A 17,764-nucleotide genomic window follows, 5' to 3' on the forward strand; every position below is an offset into this window, starting at 1 on the left:
AAGGCAGGCTCAGGGACCTCCTGCAGCCTCACCACATCTCAGGATGTGGAACCGCCCCCAGCAGCAGCCCCGACACAACCCGCAGACCTCGATCCGCAGCAGAAGCAGCAGCAGATGAAGCCGCTCCGAGCCGGAGGCGCCCCGTCAGCGTCTGGAGGGACCGTCGAGCAGGAGCACCCAGGGCTGCATCCCGGCAGCGCCTGCTCCCAAGGAGATGCTGACCGCCTGGGACCACCGCCGCGCCCGGAGACCAGTCTACCCGTCGCCCCCACCCCGGACTTTCTTTCCCTTCCCTGTCATTGTCTCTGTTTTTAATTTTACTATTTCGTTTCTTATCGTTTACGGTGTCTTTTGTTTTTGTTTTATCTATCTTAATCGAAGAATAGTTACAGCATTGTGCTGGTTTTTCTCCTGCATCAGCGTGAATTGGCCACGAGCACACGTGTGTCCCCCCATCCTGAACCTGCCTCCCGCCTCCCCCACCCCATCCTGCCGGGTCGTCCCAGAGCGCTGGCTCGGGTGCCCCGCTTCACGCACCCAGCTCGCACTGGCCGTCGATTCTGCGTGTGGCAGTGTGCCTGTTTCAGTGCCATCCCCTCCAGTCATCGCACCCTCGTCTGCCCCCGAGTCCACAGTCTGCTCTCTATGTCCGTGTCGTCTCTGCTGCCCTGCGTGCAGGGTTGGCATTGCTATCTTTCTCAGTTCACATGTAAGCATCAATGTAAGCACGATGTAAGCACGTCTTCACACTAGCAAGTCTTTTTTATTTTGAGTTGTGCGCTTCTGGAGCGAGGCAGACGCTCACAGTCTACAGCCCTCCCCACGGCCTCAGCGGACGGGTTTCCTCCTGAGAAGGGAACCCGAAGCGCTCACTGCCCTCCTCCCCCAGCCCTAACCCACTTTCTCTCTCTGCTCTTCCCCTGCTCTGGGTGTTTCCTGCGAACAGAATCATACAAGGTCACTTTTTGTATCAGCCACATGTTTCAAGAGGGGAGTAGTTAACTTTTGTTTTCTTTTTTAATTGGAAGTAGCAATGGCACCCCACTCCAGTACTCTTGCCTGGAAAATCCCATGGACGGAGGAGCCTGGTAGGCTGCAGTCCATGGGGTTGCTAAGAGTCGGACATGACTGAGCGACTTCACTTTCAGTTTTCGCTTTCATGCATTGGAGAAGGAAATGGCAACCCACTCCAGTGTTCTTGCCTGGAGAATCCCAGGGACGGGGAGCCTGGTGGGCTGCCGTCTATGGGGTCGCACAGAGTCGGACACGACTGAAGCGACTTAGCAGCAGCAGCAGCAGCATTTTTGTTATATGAAAGGGAAATTTCGGGTGAGTTAAAGGTAAGATATACAAATTGAAGTCTTTTTTGTAAATATCTGTACAGTCTCAGGGTGGAGACCCCTGCTCTAAGTGTGGCCCCAGAGCCAGAAGACAGAGGGAAGCGCCTGGCTCCTCCTGCGGCCAAACAGACAAACATGCAGAGAGCTGGGAGGATAGACCACGAGCCGGGACAACGTCCCTCGCATCCCAGGGCCAGAGAGCGGCTTGACACCCCTGTGGTCCCCGGATCTTGAAAGTCAGTGTTCTAAAAAGGGACAGAGGACAGACCCGTGCACGGCTAACGAGGCGACGCACGTGGTTGGTGTACGTCTGAGACGCTCGGCCTCTGGCGACACGGAACGTAAATACTGGAGACGGCTGTGTCGGCCCTGCACCGGCGGGTTTCCAGGCTGGTGACGACCAGCGCTGGGGACAACGTGAGGAAGAGAGGCCAGCAGACCCCTGCAGGGAGGTGTGGAGGACACGCCTCTCTGGGAGAACCGTGCGTGGACCCCAGGGTTCCACGCGTGCATCCCTTTACCTGCAGAGCGACTCCTAGGAGCCCACCCACAGGGACCCTCGAGTGATGCGTGTGCACGTGTGCCTGTGCACTTGGGGTGTCGGGGGGGAGGGTCCCAGGGGCGTGTACCTACAAAGCGACTCCTAGGAGCTCACCCTAGGAATCCTCAGTCTGTCACGGATGCGTTGTCGAGAGTCTCCATCAATGCGCTGGTTGAAATAGCAGGAGACTACAAACACTCCTGTCTGTGGAGAGGGGATGGGATCCACCAGGCGTGGTCCGCATGGACCAGTGAATGCCCCATGGCTGCTAAAGTGGGTGCTGGCAGGGAGACTCCAGGGTGGTCTTACCTGAGACACGTGGCCCAACCCTCTGCACCCAGGATCCCGGCTATGAGACACATGGATGTGATGTCAACAGGGAGACACACAGAGACGTGCGTGGATCTGCATGTGAGAGATAGACAGAGGAGAGAGAGAGAGCGGAGAGGCCTCCGGGGGGACGCTCACACCACACCTGCTCTGGGTGGTACTTAAACTCGTTATAAAGTGTGTGTGTGTGCGCATGCGTGTCTTTCTGTGTGTGCACAGGCACGCAGAATTTTGTGCAGACACGTGCTGCATGGCTGTGTGACGTGAGTGTACGTGTGTGCACACATGTAACACGCATGTGAGTGTGTTGTGCTGATGTGTCTCCTGTGCACGCTCACATGTGTACATACATCTGTCCGTGTGCATGTGTGTGTGTGCATGTGAGTCTGTGAGTGTGTGAGTGTGAGTGTATCTGCCTGTGCACAGGTAGGGAAGGCTCCAGGCCGTTCCCACGCTGCACAGCTCTGACTCCAGTGGTGGGTGGTCCCATCCCCCCCAGACCCCAGAACCTTCTATGACCCCTCCCCCTAACCGTGCAGCCACCCTGCTGGGGGCGCATCAACCTGAGGACGAGGCCGGGGCTCCCCTCCTGGGAGGTCCCCCTGCTCAGCCTTCTGTGTGTCCCCCCTCTGGTGGCTCCTCACACACAGTGGCCCCTCCTCGCTGTCGGGTGGCAGGAAGGAATGTCTACTCCATGCAGTCAGCCTGGCACGGGCACTGCCCCCTGAGAGGCCCCAGAACCGTCCCTCTCACTGGTCCTGGCAGCGCCACCTGTGTGTGCTTCCCGGCCAGTCGAGGCCCAGGTGAGGCTCGTGGCGAAGACCTGAAGGTGCGGCTGGACCAGGGGGCTGGTCAGCTTAGCGTGAGACGGAGACGATCCTGGTGAGCCGGGGCCAGTGCCATCACCCCTGATATGGGGAGGGGGTGGGAGGGGCCGGGCAAGGAGGATGTGGGGGTGGGCCATCAGAAGACCCGTCACGGGGGCTTCATGGGCACCCCCACACTGGTGAGGGGCTTGCACTTGGGGGACCCCCTGTCTGGTGTCTCCTTGTCAGGAGGGAACACAGAGTGCCCGGGGCCTCTCGTCTGCCTGGGGGGCTTGCTGTGTCCAGGAGGGCCCTGGTGAGCTGGCTGCCCCCACTGGGGAGTCGCACTGACCCTGTGTAGAGGGACCCTTTGTCCCTAGTCTCCAGGGAGGCTGGGCTGGGGTCCCCTCCCACCACGAGAAAGGAGACCCTGGTCACCATCAGCTGGCTGTCAGGTGGCACGTTGCCCCAGGGGGATCTGGGGAAATGGCAGGGTCAGCGTCAGAAGAGGCCAGAAGGTCCCTGCTGACACGGTCCCCTGACCAGGGGCAGCGCCTGTGTGCAGCCAGGCCTGGGTGGGGGACCAGCAGTCATCCCAGTCTGGGGCCCAGTGTTGGGCCATCCTTGTCCCGTGTGTCTGGGCCAGCCTGGCCCCCTTCACTCCCACCTCGGCCTCCAGCTTGTGGGGCGATCCCCACCTGCACACGTGTCCCCACCTGGGCCTGGGGCTGACCCTGCCACCCTCACACCTTCCCCCAACCACAGGACCACCCAAAGCCTGTGCTCCTGGGCATCAGACCCCTCCCCCCAACCACACAACCACCCAAACCTGAGCTTGTGGGCATCAGACCTGCAGAGACCCCCCGGGACCTCAGGCAGAGCTGCCAGCACCCACCTCTCCCCGGACCCCCAGGCCCATTGGACAGAGACACACACCATGGGGACCCAGGACGAGAGCGGTCCTCTGGTCCTTCCTGCAAGGCTTCCACCTCCCTGTCCTCCCCTCTCACCCGCCGAGGGGCCCCACAGACAGGCAGAGCCCCTGGGGACGCTGAAGCCTTTTATTTGAAGCCAGAGAGGGGAGGGAGGGCTGGGCGAGAAAGCGGGGCAGGGGAGCAGGGGGTGGGGAGGCCCAGGTCCCAGGGGCTCCTCCCACATCCCGCAGGATGGCGGGTCCTGATGGTGCTGCCGGGGGCTGCCGTGGAGCCTGGTGCCCCTGCCCTGGAGAGGAGGGGAAAGGTCATGGAGGAAGGGGGCAGACGGGGCTCTCCCTGCCCCCAGGGCTGCAGCGCCGGGGGCAGAATGCACCTTCCGCCCGGTGCACAGCCGGGCAGGCACAGACGTCCCGAGTTACCCAACAGTGAGCCCTGAGCACAGAGCGGGCGCCTGGGCGGAGTGCAGCCCAGGAACAGACCCTGCAGGGCGGGGGCGGCCGAAGGGGCCCTCAGAGCAGAGACGCCGCCTCCTGGCCACGTGGGGTCCCTCCTGCCTGCCCTGGGGAGCCCGGTGGACCCTGAAGCCCCGTTGAACCGAGACCCTCGACTGCTTCAAGGACCACTCACCCTAGTCACTTTCAGGCTTGCAGCTTTCTGTAGAGACCAAGACAAAGCCAGGAGTGAGAAGACGCCCCGCACAGGGGTCCAGACCCCTCACCGCCCGCAGCCTGGACGTGGGTCACGGAGACCCAGAGCGGGGCCCCCCGGGGCTCCCTGTGACCCGTCACAGCGCTGATGTCTCCCCACGGAGGGGCCGGGGAGGGGCGGGAGGGGATGGAGGGAGGGACCCGGGGCATGAAGAGGACGCAGAGGGGACCCGGGGGGTGCCATAGGGCCGGGCCCTCACCCGTCTGCTCAGGTGTGAAGACGTCCTCCAGGGAAAAGCCCTTGCGCTGGACGAATTTCTTAAAAGCCTCCAGGGCCTCTGGGTTCACGTCGGGATTCCTACCTGCAGGCCAGGTGCCTGGTGAGTCAGGCCTCAGGGGACACCCAGGAGGGCAGGAGGAGTATGTCTGGAGTGGACGCTGAGCAGGCGCGGAGGAGACGGGCCCCTTCCAGCTGGCAGGTCCCGGGGAAAGTGGGGGGAAGCCCCGGGGGACACCTAAGTCCCTGGGGGTCCGGGGGGACCCAGGCCAGATCCCAGAGCCACCTGCAGGGTCAGGCCCCTGACCTGGAAGGGCTCCCCTCCCAGAGGAGCTGCGCTGCCCTCTGACCAGAGAACCCTGGCCTTCACCTGCTGAGAACTCCTCCGTCAGCGCCTCCTGCCTCCAGAAGCGGGACTCAGAATGTGCCCCTGGAGCAGTCTGTTGGGCCAGAGGGCGCTGCTGCTGCACAGACCCCGGGCACCAGCTGACTGCCTGCACAGGCCCCGGGCAGCAGGGCCAGCGGCGGGCCTGTGCGCATCTCATGCCTCAAGTGCTGCCCCTTCAGAGGCGCTGAAGCCCTGGGCAGAGAAGGGCTGTTGCTGGGCGGGCAGGGCCCCTGGAGCAGAGACGGGGCCAGGCCAGGAGAGGGGACTCACTCAAGAGCTTGGCTGTTCTGAACCTTCCCGCTTCGAACGGCCCTTCACAGTAAAACACGAGGTGGTCCTTTGCGGGCAGCTCCTCCACATCCATGTGCGTCTTGCCCCTCGCTGCGGAGGGCCACGGGCCGGGCGTGTTAGCAGCGAGTCCTGGCACCTGGCTTGGTGGCGGTGGGGGGCCCCGATTGCCATGCCCCCCTGGATCTAGTCACCTGTCCTCTGGTGCCCCCGCCTACCCTGAGCCCCAGCAGGGGGCTCCCCATCCTGACGGCCCCCTTTTGGCCGCAGGACCCAGCCTGGGGCTCCCACTCTGGGGCCCCACCCCGCCGTCCCGGACTCACAGGCGGTGTAAGTGCCGGGCCTGCTGGTCTTCTCCAGGACGACGTCCACGTCGTAGCAGAAGCCCCGGGTCCTGGAGGACACAGCCCCGTGCACAGGGGCCTGAGATCCCCTCCGCCCTGGGGATGCTCGGGGTCCCCACCCCGACCCTAGAGCAGCACAGGGGACCCCGACTCCGGGTGGAGCCTTCTGCTCCGCCCCCATCCCGGCAGAGCCCTGGCCCCTTCTGCAGAGTTCAGAGGGCGTTCAGCCTCTCCCCACGCCTACAGGACGGCGGGAGGACCCTGAAGGGGCTGGGCTCGCGGCCTCTGCCCAGCCCGGCCTGATAAAGGGCCTCGGGCCTGGGGCCAGCGGGCGGCCAGGAGCAGCCCCAACACTCACTCACCTGTGTGTCGTGGAGGCCCACACATGGGTGTCACTCAGGACGGAGAACGTGACGGGGAACACGCTGTCCCCTGTGTGGCCCTCGGTCTCCACGAAGGCCGTGATGAACCACTTCCCCGAAATCTGAAACACGCATGAGCCAGGCGGCCGCCTCTCCTCCACCTCGCCAGCCACCCCGCCACGGCCAGCTCCCTTGACCCGATGCCCCCCGGAGCCCCTCAGACACCCCCAGGCTGCTCCCCCGGCACATCTGAGGTCCCCTCCTTCCAGCACCTTCCTGGGGCGCAGCGTGGGGCTGAGTGCACGGGACAGAGGCCCCTTGGCCCCCAGTCTCCCAGCCCTGGCGGTCTCTGTCTGTGGGGAGGGCCAGGGCCGAGCCCTAAACTGCGTCTCCCTCCTGACCCCGAGACGCTGGCCTCCGTGGACAGGGAGGGCTCAGCCCGGGACCCCCGACCCCCACCCTCCCCCGGAGCCTCACATCCGGCCCCTGGAAGGACAGGCTGTCCCGGCCCTGCAGGGCTGAGGTCAGGCCGAGGGTGACGGTCAGAGTCAGGGCCAGGGTCCTCATCTCGGGGGCTCTGGGCTCACGCCGCCAGCAGGTCCTTCCGCTGAGGCTCCGAGAGGCTCTGTGGGCCCTCCCTCAGCCGCCCTTTGTAGCCCCAGCCCAGGGTCCTGGGGCACTTGGCACAGACCCCCTGCACTCTGCGGCCAGCTGGCAAGGGAACCTGTCATTTCCACCCACGGCTCATTAAGCTGCAGGGCCCCACGCGGTCTGTGGGGGGCGGAGGGCCGTCTTGCAGCTGGGGCGACGGGAGGGGCCTGTGGCCTCGCCTCAGCCTGGTCCCTTCTCTGAGCGCACGTCCCCCGTCCTGCAGGGTCTTCCGCGAGCGCGAGGTCTGACCCGCAGGCAAACAGGGTGGGCAAGGAATGAGAGGCAGGCATCCAGCTCAGCCCTGGCCTTGCCGCCCTGGTGGCCAGTTGCCCCTGCGGCCCCCCGGCCTGCGATCTTCTGCACCGTTTGAGGGTTCGGGGCTCAGCTTCAGCATGGCCTCCTCGGGGAGTCCCCCCAGGTACACCCCAACTGTGACACATTCCCTGTGGGTTGTCTGTGGAGAACAGTTTTCATGTCCTGGGCCCCTAGACTGGGGAGGATGAGAACTGTAGAAGCGTATTCCCTGCCAGTGCCGAGGCCCCAAGTCTGAGATCCAGGTGCCAGTAGGGCCGGCCCCCTGCAGTCTCTGGGGCTGGGCGGGGGGTGGGGGTCCCTCCTGCCTCCTGCAGCTCCCGGCGGCCCCTGGCTTGTGGCCACACACCCCCGACCCTCCACTCCGTCTCCTCACACCTTCTCCCGTGTGTCTGTCTGGACACCAGCCCTGGGCTGCAGGGCGAATCGCCTCACCATTGGTAACCTAGTCCCAGCTCACAGGCCCACTTCCGTCAGCTCCTAGGCCCACTGCCCTGGAGCTCCCACCTGAATGACCACGCTGGTGTCTGTCCACCTGTCTGAGCCCTGGGTGGGGAGCCTGCCCGCTTGTCCACAACTGCACGTCCAGGGCACAGGAGGACCCCTGCCCTGAGGGGCCGTCCAGCCTGCTCCTCGTGGTGGCCCCTCATCATGTCTGACCCCCTCTGTGGTGTCCAGCTGTCTGCATTTCACAGCAGCCAGCTCAAGGACACAGCACTGGGCCAGGGCAGGGCCGCCTTCTCTCCCCGGGGACAGAGGAGATTCTGGTCTTGGCACGCTTTCCTGGGACTCGGGGCTGACCGAGAAGGCGGCCAGGGCCACAGGTGGACCCTGGGGCCCCACAAAAGAATGTCTGTGCCGCCCAGGGCAGGGTGTGCCCCTCCCGCCACCACGCACTCGCATGACCCTAGGCCCTGGGGGCGGAACTGAATGTTCAGCTGGACCCAGTAATTACCGCGATTGCCATCCAAGGTGCCACTGAGCAGAGCCTGCCCTCCCCAGGTGGTCAGAGGGCAGGCCCAGTGCCCTTTCAGGAGGCGAGGAGGCAGGTCCGGCTACAGGGAGAGGCTCCCGTGTTCCTGGTCTGTGTGACCCTCTCCCGGGGCCTGGCAGGACGGTGCCCCTGCCACGTCTTGGAGAGACAGGGTGTCCCCTGGACCCGGGATGCCTTGGCTTCTGCAGAGGCCCCTCAGCCCAGCCCACTGTCACAAGACGCCTGGACAGCCAGCCGGGCACCGGGCGCGCAAGAGGCAGGGTTGGTCCACGGCCCAGCTGAGGTTCGCTGGGAAATGGACAGAGGCTGTCAGGCCAAGCAGGCTCTGAGCAGCCACCCCGAGGCCGATAAGAAGCCATTTAGCCCGTGTTTGTAGACGCAGGTCCGTGTGAGTGATGGACAGGCAGGCACGTACGTCAGCAGGAGGCCCATGGGTTTTTGGACCAAGGTGTGACGGCAGTTCTAGGGGAAAGGATGACCTCGATGGACTGCCGGAGCCGCGGCCGCCCGCCTGCACGTGGAGCAGTTCCGCGCCCCGCACCTCAGCGCCCCTTTCCGAGTTATCTCTGCCTTGACCACAGCCTAATCCGCACTGGAAGCAAACAGACAAAGTCAGCAAATGAACCTGTAATCGACGCGGCCGGCACCGAACCCACGCTCGGCTGCTCGAAAGGCCGATACTCAAGCGCCAAGAGCTGGTCGAGAAGGAAAAGCTGCTTCACTCAGGAGGCCGGCAGCCTGGGGAGACGGCGGGCCGGGGCCCAGCCCATCCCGAGCTGCTGGTTAGGAGACAGGCTTCAAAGGCCGCGTGGGGAGGGGGCCGCAAAGGTGTGAACAGCTTGTGCTCGACGCTCCGGGTGGTTTCGGGGTCTGGGGTCTCTGTGCTTGTGGTCACAGTTTGCATCTGGTGGGGGGTCCGCTTTCTGTAAAAGCACCTTCAAAGCGTGTGTCAGGCATAAACTGTCCCCTGTTTCCTGGCCCAACGGTTGTTCTTGGTTTCTCCTCCTCACTTCCTAATCACCACGTCTTTTTTTTTTTTCCTAATCACCACGTCTTGAGCCGACCCTTCGAGAACCAGGGGAGGCCCAGGAGGCAAAAGCTAGGACATGGGAGCTGGTATGGGGTCTCAATCCCCCCTTTCTTTTTATACTTGACCATCTTGAGGGGAACCCGTTCAGAAAAACACAGGGAAGAAAGTTTTGGATGGAGCTTAATTAGAAACTTGACAAAGGGACTCGGTTTCAAACTGAGTGTTCAAATCAGTGCTTAAACCATCACAGAGCAACCCTAAAATAGAGAGGGGGGATTTAGCACAGAGAAGCCAGAATCCTGCAAAGGAGACGTGAGGAAGCGCCGTCTAAAGCCAAGCTGGGCTTCCCCGCGCCCAGTGGGGGAGAATCCGCCTGCCAGTGCCCAGGTACCCGCTGCGTCCCTGGTGCAGGAAGAGCCCACGCACCCAGGGGCCACACGGCCACCCCGCGCCCCCGCCGCTGTGCTCCGCGATGAGAAGCCCACCCACCACAACTAGAGACCCGCCCCTGCTCTCTGCAACCAGGGACCGCCTTCGCGCAGCAGCAAAGACCCGGGGCAGCCCAGAAATAAGTGAACAAGTAAACGGATGTTAAAAATAATAAGTAAATAAAGCCAACGCTGGTTCTCCAGGAGGACTGACAGACGAGACCAAGGAAGAGGCAAACCCGAGAGGCGCCTGTGAACAGAGGCCAAGCGGAAGGTAAACCTTCAGATCCAGAGAGCAGAGACTCCTCAAGAGCCGGGGCCTGGGGCCCCCGCGGGTGGCCTCCTGCCCCCGCCCCGCGGTGCAGCTTTTAGGCGGGTGGCTGCTGGGACCACTGGTGGGTAAGACCTGGAGCCCAGAGCAACGCAGGACCAGGCAGGAGATCCGTTGCACCTTCTTGGAGGGAGCACGACCCCCAGAGACCCCCAGGCTCTGTGCAGAAGGGTGCCTAACCCACAAGCCCTGTGTGCCACCTGGAGCAGGCAGAGCTTTCTTTAATTTCAGTCTGAATTTGGCAATAAGGAGCTCATGATCTGAGCCACAGTCCGCTCCCGGTCTTGTTTTTGCTGAGTGTATAGAGTTTCTCCATCTTTGGCTGCAAAGAATGTAATCAATCTGATTTCAGTGTTGACCATCTGGTGATGTCCGTGTGTGAGTCTTCTCTTGTGTTGTTGGAAGAGGGTGTTTGATATGACCAGTGCGTTCTCTTGGCAAAATTGTTAGCCTTTGTCCTGCTTCATTCTGTACTCCAAAGCCAAATTTTCCTGTTACTCCAGGTATCTCTTGACTTCCTACTTTTGCATTCCAGTCCCCTATGATGAACCGTCTCCCTGGTGGCTCAGACAGTAAAGTATCTGCCTGCAATGTGGGAGGCCAGGGTTCGATCCCTGGGTCAGGAAGATCCCCTGGACAAGGAAATGGCAACCCACTCCAGTACTCTTGCCTGGAGAATCCCATGGACAGAGGAGCCTGGTAGGCTACAGTCCATGGGGTCGCAAAGAGTTGGACACAACTGAGTGACTTCAGTTTCCTTTTCCTTTCCCATAGGATAAAAAGGACATCTTTTGGGGTGTTAGTTCTAGAAGGTCTTGTAGGTCTTCATAGAACCATTCAACTTCAGCTTCTGCAGCATTAGTGGCTGGGGCATAGACTTGGATTTCTGTGATATTAATGGTTTACCTTGGAAACAAAGACAGATCATTCTGTCGTTTTTACCTCCACCTAAGAAAAGACGCTTACTCCTTGGAAGGAAAGTTATGACCGACCTAGACGGCATATTCAAAAGCAGAGACATTCCTTTGCCAACAAAGGTCTGTCTAGTCAAGGCTATGGTTTTTCCAGTGGTCATATATGGATGTGAGAGTTGGACTGTGAAGAAGGCTGAGCGCCGAAGAATTGATGCTTTTGAACTGTGGTGTTGGAGAAGACTCTTGAGAGTCCCTTGGACTGCAAGGAGATCCAACCAGTCCATCCTAAAGGAGATCAGTCCTGGGTATTCTTTGGAAGGACTGATGTTGAAGGTGAAACTCCAGTCCTTTGGCCACCTCATGTGAAGAGTTGATTCACTGGAAAAGACTCTGATGCTGGGAGGGATTGGGGGCAGGAGGAGAAGGGGATGACAGAGGATGAAATGGTGGATGGCATCACTGACTCGATGGACGTGAGTCTGAGTGAACTCCGGGAGTTGGTGATGGACAGGGAGGCCTGGCGTGCTGTGATACATGGGGTCACAAAGAGTCGGACACGACTGAGAGACTGAACTGAAGAAGAGCAGTGTCCACAGCACGGGGGGTGACTAGGTTATCTGAGCAGCATAAGGGGGGCCGTCATGTCAGGGCCCCCAGGACCTCCAGACCCGTCCTTCCTGGCACAGAGGCAGCCCTGACCACAGGCCCCCGGGACTGCTTCCCCCAGGGCTTCCTCTGGGGTAGAGGCTCGCTCGGAGCAGCGCAGGGACGGCCAGGCTGGTCCTCAGCCGACCGCACCCCACACTGGGGTGGGCGGACCAGCTGAGTGAGCCCCGTGCAGGGTCTGGCTCTAGGGAAAGCCCACCTAAGACACTATGCTGCTTTCTCCTTGCAGCGCCTCTGTGTGCAAAAACGGGTGAAGATCGCGAATCAGCAGCGACACGCAGCGCTCGCCGTCTGTCAGTGCGCCCTCTTCTGTCGGGATTGTGCAGTGCGACTCCTTTAATAAATGTGAGCCGCTTCCAGAGGATGAGATGGTTGGATGGCATCACCGACTCAATGCACAAGAGTCTGAGTAAACTCTGGGAATTGGTGATGGACATGGAGGCCTGGCATGCTGCAGCCCATGAGTCTCAAAGAGTCTGACACGACTGAGCAACTGAATTGAACTGAACTGAGCCACTTCCAGCCTGGCCAGGCAGCTCCCAGGGCTCCACACCTCCCCCAGGGAGCAATTATTAACTCTGGACAAAACGTGAAAACACCCATTTAAGGTGCTGGGGAGCCGCCAGAGGCAGACCAGTGGACCAGTGCTACAGATCAGCCAGCCCCTGGAGGAAGGTAACGAAGGGCCTTGGACCTGATGCCTGGGCTCCCTGCTGCTCACCTGAGGCCAACCGTGTCCGCCGCCGGGAGCAGGCAGAGTTCTGATAGGAGCCCTGTGCCCTCGCGGCTTGAAGAACCTGCCCCTGAGCTCCTGGGCTCCACCCTGGGGTGATGCCATCGAAGAGCCACGGACAAGAGGTGCCGGCAGACCCCCAGGGGAAGGGGCTGCAGTGCGACCCCTCTGGACCCCTCCCCAGGTGAACCGTCTGGGAACCCAATGCCCGCAGGCTGCCCTTTGGAGCTGAGTGGGCCCCTGTGAGCCCCAAATGCGGCCAAGCCAAGTGACCGTGCCCGAGGGGCACCCACACCCACCGCAGATGGGCTCAGAGCTGGCGCTGCGTCCCCAGCTGGGCGTCCGGAGGGCCTGCCGCGTGGAGACCCTCAGACTCTGGGTAGGACCCCGACTCCCTTCTGAGACCAGGGAGCCAGGCCCAGGTGTGGTGGGTTGGCTTGGTGCCATCCTGGCCACTGGGAGCCGCGGCCGGGCTCAGGCAGTTCCCCTTCCCAAGCGGCCGGTCACGGCCGCACTTAACACCTGCCCATCGGGCTCTCCCACTCAGGGCCTTACGACTCCAGCCCCTGTCCCCGGCGTAGCCCCAGTGCACCCTGCCTGGCAGCCTCTGTGCTCAGGGCCATCAGAGCCCTGCCTCTCATCTCCAAGGCTCACTGCCCCGTGGACTCCATCAGAGAGTCTCTAAATCTTATAGAAAACACCAAAAATCCCCCCAAAGGTGTCTGAACAAGTTGACATGTGGTGATTCACCCCCAGGGCTGTAACTCACCTTCCCAGACCTGCCCAGGCACGGACCTGGGGTCCTTCCCACCACAGGCTGGGGGGTCCCACCCCAGCCCCCACATCCCTCCCTGCCCCAGCCCCCTCCGAGGGACCCCATAGACAAGCAGAACCACCAGGGATGCTGAAACTCTTTATCTGAAGCCAGGAAAGGGGTGGGGAGCTGGGAGGGAGGGGGTGCAGCGGCCCATGTCCCAGGAACAGGGCTCCTTCCTTGTCCTGCAGGGCGGATGCTCCTGAAGGCGCTGCCCGGGGGCTGCTGTGGCGCCTCAGTGCCCCCTGCCCTGCAGAGGAGGGGGCGGGTCATGATGCCAGGACAGGGGAGGGGAGCGTGCTCCAAGTGCTGCAGCGGGGGGAGTGGGGCCCTCAGGGAGCTCTGGGCAAGCAAAGGGGGACCCTCCACTAGGCTGTCTTCAGACCCCCAAGCCCACGTGTGAAGGTGTGACAAAGGGACTTCAAGCCAGTGAGGGCAAAGGAGGAGCGTGACAACGTTCTGGACTCTGACTCTGCTCACACCTGGGCAGGTAATCTTGGGCACGCTGCTGAAACTCCACCCTCCCAAGGGACCTGCCGCCAGTGAGGGACCCGGGGGTCGGAGCTTTCTGCGTGGGGCGCCCCAGCTCCGACCCTTCTAAGCAGCTCACTGGGAAACAGTCACTGTGACGCATGGGGGTGAGGAGGGACTTCACATCTGCTGGGAAGCATGCGGGTGCCGGGGGCGCCAGGAAGCCTCCCCCTGAAAAGGGGCTTCCCCACTGCCCAAGACTGACACCCTGCGCCCACCTGAAGGCGCTGCCAGGGGCCGGGTGAGCCCAGGAGCAGACGCCCCGCCTGCCTGGCCCAGGGAGGGTCTCCTGCCAGGCGGGAGCAGGCCTGGGGGGTTGACCACACGGTCTCTCAAAGCCCCAGGGGCCCCAAGACCCCAAGTGTGCTCTACAGCTGTTCCCTTACCCTAGTTTCCTCCAGGAGAGCAAGTTTCTGTAGAAAAAGGAAGCACATTTCAGAAGACCCAGGGAATCCCTTAGCCCAGGGCCCCTCCATCAGCCAGCACGTCACGTGACCCCAGCGAGGATGGGGCCTGTCCTCATCAGCCCTGCCAATGGCCCGCCGCGGGCACCAGCCGGCAGCAGGGGCCTATGGGCTTCTCACCGCTCTGCAGGGGCCTGAAGATCTCCAGGTTCAACCCTTTGGCTTTTGCGAACTCCGTGAACTCCTCCCAGGCCTCTGGGCTGTTCTCCTGGTTTCTTCCTGTCGGTGAAACCAGGAGATGGATGGGAGGGTGAAGGGCAGAACCAAGAGTGACCACGACTCCGTCCCGGCCTGGGGGAGTGAGTGGCCGCCTCAGCAGGGTAGGAAGTGCCCTCAGCAAACGTCCCGAGGATGGAAAGTCTGCCCAGGAGGGAGTCCATGCCGACCCCTGGGCTGATGCTCATTCTGCTCCTGGCCACAGAGACCCTCCGTGACCGTTGGGGCCTCCTGTCCGTGGGCAGGAAGGTCCTGACGCTCCGAAACCTGCCTGAGCCTCATGCCCATAATGAAGCCCCAGGAGCTGGAATTTCCTTCCCACTCGGGCTCCGTGCAGACACCGCTCTCCCCGCAAAAGCGCCCCCTCCAAGGAGTGGAGCCAAGGGTGAGGCCACAGGGAGCTGCCTGGTGAGCGGCAAGGCCCGCCCCAACACTGACATGGGCATCCTGTGCCCACCGCATCCCCTACGGACACCAAGCCGTGATGTGGGACCTGCTGCTTCCTCAGGGGCTTCTCCTGAGCAGAAGGCACGGGGGGAAAGGGCGCAGGAGGGGCTTTGCGGGGGCTAGGATGCGGGACCCTCACCCAGAAGCCGCGCCACGCGGATCTGCCGTCCGTCCAGCTCGCCATCACAGTACAGGATGAAGTGGTCTTGCGCCCGCAGCGGTAAGACGAGCACCTCACGCTTGCCCCCGTCTGCAGAGGGCGGCACATGGTCCTGAGCAACCCAGGCCCCTCCAGGACTGCCTGCCCAGGGTCTCCACCCCGGCTGGACCCCCAGGCCCTGGGGAGGCCCTGCCTGGGAGGTGGGCACCCAGTGGGCGGATCCCAGGGATTTCAGGGGGTCCAAAGAGGCCAGAGCGGCGGGGAGCTTCAGCTCTGCTCCAGCCGGAGCTCGGACCGGCCAGCCCCTCTGGACGAGTCTGTCACACCTGTACATGGCGTCAGCTGTTCTCACCTCTCAGGCAGACTGACCGGTGGAGGAGTCCCCAGGTACTTAAGGGGGTCAGAAAGGAGTGGGGCTTCTCTGGCTGAAAGCTGACCCCCAGGAACGTGCTGGGATCCACCTCCCCACCCCCCAACTTGGAGTTCCAGGACTCACAGGCTGTGTATCTGCCAGGATCGTTGGTTTGCTCCAGGACCAGGCTCGTCTCCTGGCACTGACCATCAACCCTGGGACACAGAAGCCATGCTCTGCTGATGCCTGGGGTGTGGCCACCTTGGAAACCCAGCCCAGCCCGGGCACCGCATGCCCCGCTCCACCACAGCCACCGGAGGCCCGGGCCTGAGGCAGCCCCGGGAGCGTGGCGCTTCTCTCGCCGAGTCCAGGCACCAGCGGGGACTTCAGCATCTCACGCAACAGCTGCTCGCGTCTCCCAGCCCTGCCCCGCCACTCACCCATCTGGGTCCTGCCCCTGCACAGGGTCCCCAGTGAGGCAGTGGCCCCTCAAAGCTGTCCAGGGCTGAGCGTGATTCGAGGGGTCGGGACGGTCCCCACTGTGGGCTGCCCACCCCCCGACGCCGCTCTCCTGCTGTGGGGAGGGGTCAGCGGGGAGGCAGGAGGCGGCTCTCACCGCGACGTGACTTTGGCCTCCAGGTCGCCCCCCTCCAGGACGCTGAAGGTCATGGCTGTCACCGACTCCTGATTCTTCCCGGGAACGTCCTGGTCTGTGGTCACGGCCTTCAGATACCATTTTCCTGACACCTGGAGAGAGCTGCCTGCCGTCAGGGCTCAGGCTGAGCACCCCTGCCCCGCTCAGCAGCCCCAGACTCTGCCCCACCCCCGGGCTGGAGCACCGTCTGTCTCCCACCCCCCACCCTCAGCAGATGCCCAGCACCCTTGCCGGACCCACCCCAGGTGGGCTCCAGCCCCACAGGGCCCCCGGGACCGTGGGCGCCCTGGGCCCATTTGTCTCAGACCCCCGTCACTCAGTTTGACCACAGCCTCGGGGGCAAGGGTTAGTGCCTCTCCCAGGGGCCCCTCCAGCTGCCCCAGCTCCATCCGAGCCTCACGTCCTCAGTCCAGCTGTCCGAGACCAGAGTGTCCTGGGCCTGCAGGGAGGCAACGAGGCCGAGGGTCAAGAGCAGGGCCCTCATCTCCTGGGATCTGCACGCACGGCCTCCGACAGGTCACTCGCTGGGTGCAGAGAGGCTGTGCCGGCCACTCAGGCAGCGGCCCTTTATGTCCCACGGCCCAGGGTCCCTGCGGAACTTGGCAGAGACCATCAACCAATCCCTTCCTGGCCATAAACCGTGGCCAGTTCTGCAGTGGAGCAGATAAAGGTCTCTATTGTTGATGTTGCTGAACAACCCTTGCTGAGCCCCGAGAGTCATGACCACGCTGCCCAGGCTGGAGGCCAAGCTTTGCAGGTCCGTCCACGGAGGTTGGGGGGCTGGGTGAGGGAGCCTCACGATGCCAGCACCAGGGTGACACCCTCACTGCCAGGGAGGACGTGGCTCGCGTCAAAGAGTGTCCCTGAGTGGCTTCTTAACCTCAGATTCAGCACCAACCCCTGCGTGAATACAGCCATGAATCTAAGGGGGTGCGTGCACTCCTGACAAGATGCGCTGGAAGCGGGCACTTTGACGTCCCCTCTCTGCTCCACACACAGAGCAGCTGTGGATCAGACGTGAGGAGGGGGACCAAGACAGACACACACATGGACACACATACACATGTATGCACTCGCACACTCATTCAGACACATTCAGACACACGAAACCAGTTCAGACACACACTCATTCAGACGCACACACCAACACACAAGTCACTCAGATAAAGACCTCACTCAGAAACTCACTGAGACACACACACACACAGTCACTCAGACACACACATGTAGGCACACTCACACACATGCACACACACATACACTCACTGGGACACGCAGACCCACATACAGACATGGTCACTCAGACACGCACTTGTACAGCACAGGGACACACACTGATTCACACACAGGCAGACACGGAGACACGGTCACATTCAGTCAGATGCACACATTCAGACACACATCCTGACACGCACACTCTCAGACATACATTCACACTCAGACACCCTCACCAGATACACGCGCTCAGACATACACGCGCTCAGACAAAGAGAAAAGGGGAAGCGTTAGTCGCTCCATCGTCCAACTCTTTGCAACCCCATGGACTGCCGCCCACCAGGCTCTTCTGTCCATGGGATTCTCCAGGCAAGAGTACTGGAGTGGGTTGCTAAGCCTTCCTCCAGGGGATCTTCCTGACCCAGGGATTAAACCCAGGTCTCCCACATTGCAGGTGGATTCTTTACCAGCTGAGCCACCTGGGAAGCCCCAGACATAGATACACACACTCAGTGGACAGTGTGACTGCAGCCACGAAATTAAAAGATGCTTGCTCCTTGGAAGAATAGCTACGTCAAACCTAGATAGTGTTT

At 62.1% G+C, this 17,764-nt stretch overlaps 1 protein-coding gene across 2 annotated transcripts; it reads right to left on the minus strand.

Annotated features, from left to right (window-relative positions):
- Positions 1-13,217: 13,217 nt before the first annotated feature.
- On the minus strand, positions 13,218-16,564 carry LOC511158 (lipocalin-1). 2 transcript variants are annotated; one of them, XM_010810643.3, is made up of 7 exons: positions 16,357-16,564; positions 15,918-16,048; positions 15,446-15,516; positions 14,929-15,039; positions 14,247-14,345; positions 14,049-14,075; positions 13,218-13,376 (listed from the first exon to the last, which is right to left on the minus strand). In XM_010810643.3, exons 1-6 carry the CDS (start codon positions 16,438-16,440, stop codon positions 14,050-14,052), a joined length of 522 nt encoding a protein of 173 aa, XP_010808945.1. In that variant the 5' UTR covers positions 16,441-16,564; the 3' UTR covers positions 13,218-13,376; position 14,049. The 2 variants fall into 2 exon arrangements, with proteins under 2 accessions (XP_010808945.1, XP_002691755.1); XM_002691709.5 differs by having other exon boundaries at positions 13,218-13,381; positions 16,357-16,562.
- Positions 16,565-17,764: the final 1,200 nt, after the last annotated feature.

The sequence above is a fragment of the Bos taurus genome, chromosome 11 (assembly GCF_002263795.3).
Source record: "Bos taurus isolate L1 Dominette 01449 registration number 42190680 breed Hereford chromosome 11, ARS-UCD2.0, whole genome shotgun sequence".
NCBI classification, from domain to species: domain Eukaryota; kingdom Metazoa; phylum Chordata; class Mammalia; order Artiodactyla; family Bovidae; genus Bos; species Bos taurus.

What these genes read in the sequence shown, in the direction of transcription:
- LOC511158 (XM_010810643.3), bottom strand. Translation starts at nt 16,440, where the DNA reads ATGAGGGCCCTGCTCTTGACCCTCGGCCTCGTTGCCTCCCTGCAGGCC. An exon ending in GAGGCCAAAGTCACGTCGCG is followed by an intron (nt 15,517 to 15,917) that starts GTGAGAGCCGCC and finishes TCTGTGTCCCAG; the next exon opens with GGTTGATGGTCAGTGCCAGG. An exon ending in CCGCGTGGCGCGGCTTCTGG is followed by an intron (nt 14,346 to 14,928) that starts GTGAGGGTCCCG and finishes TTTCACCGACAG; the next exon opens with GAAGAAACCAGGAGAACAGC.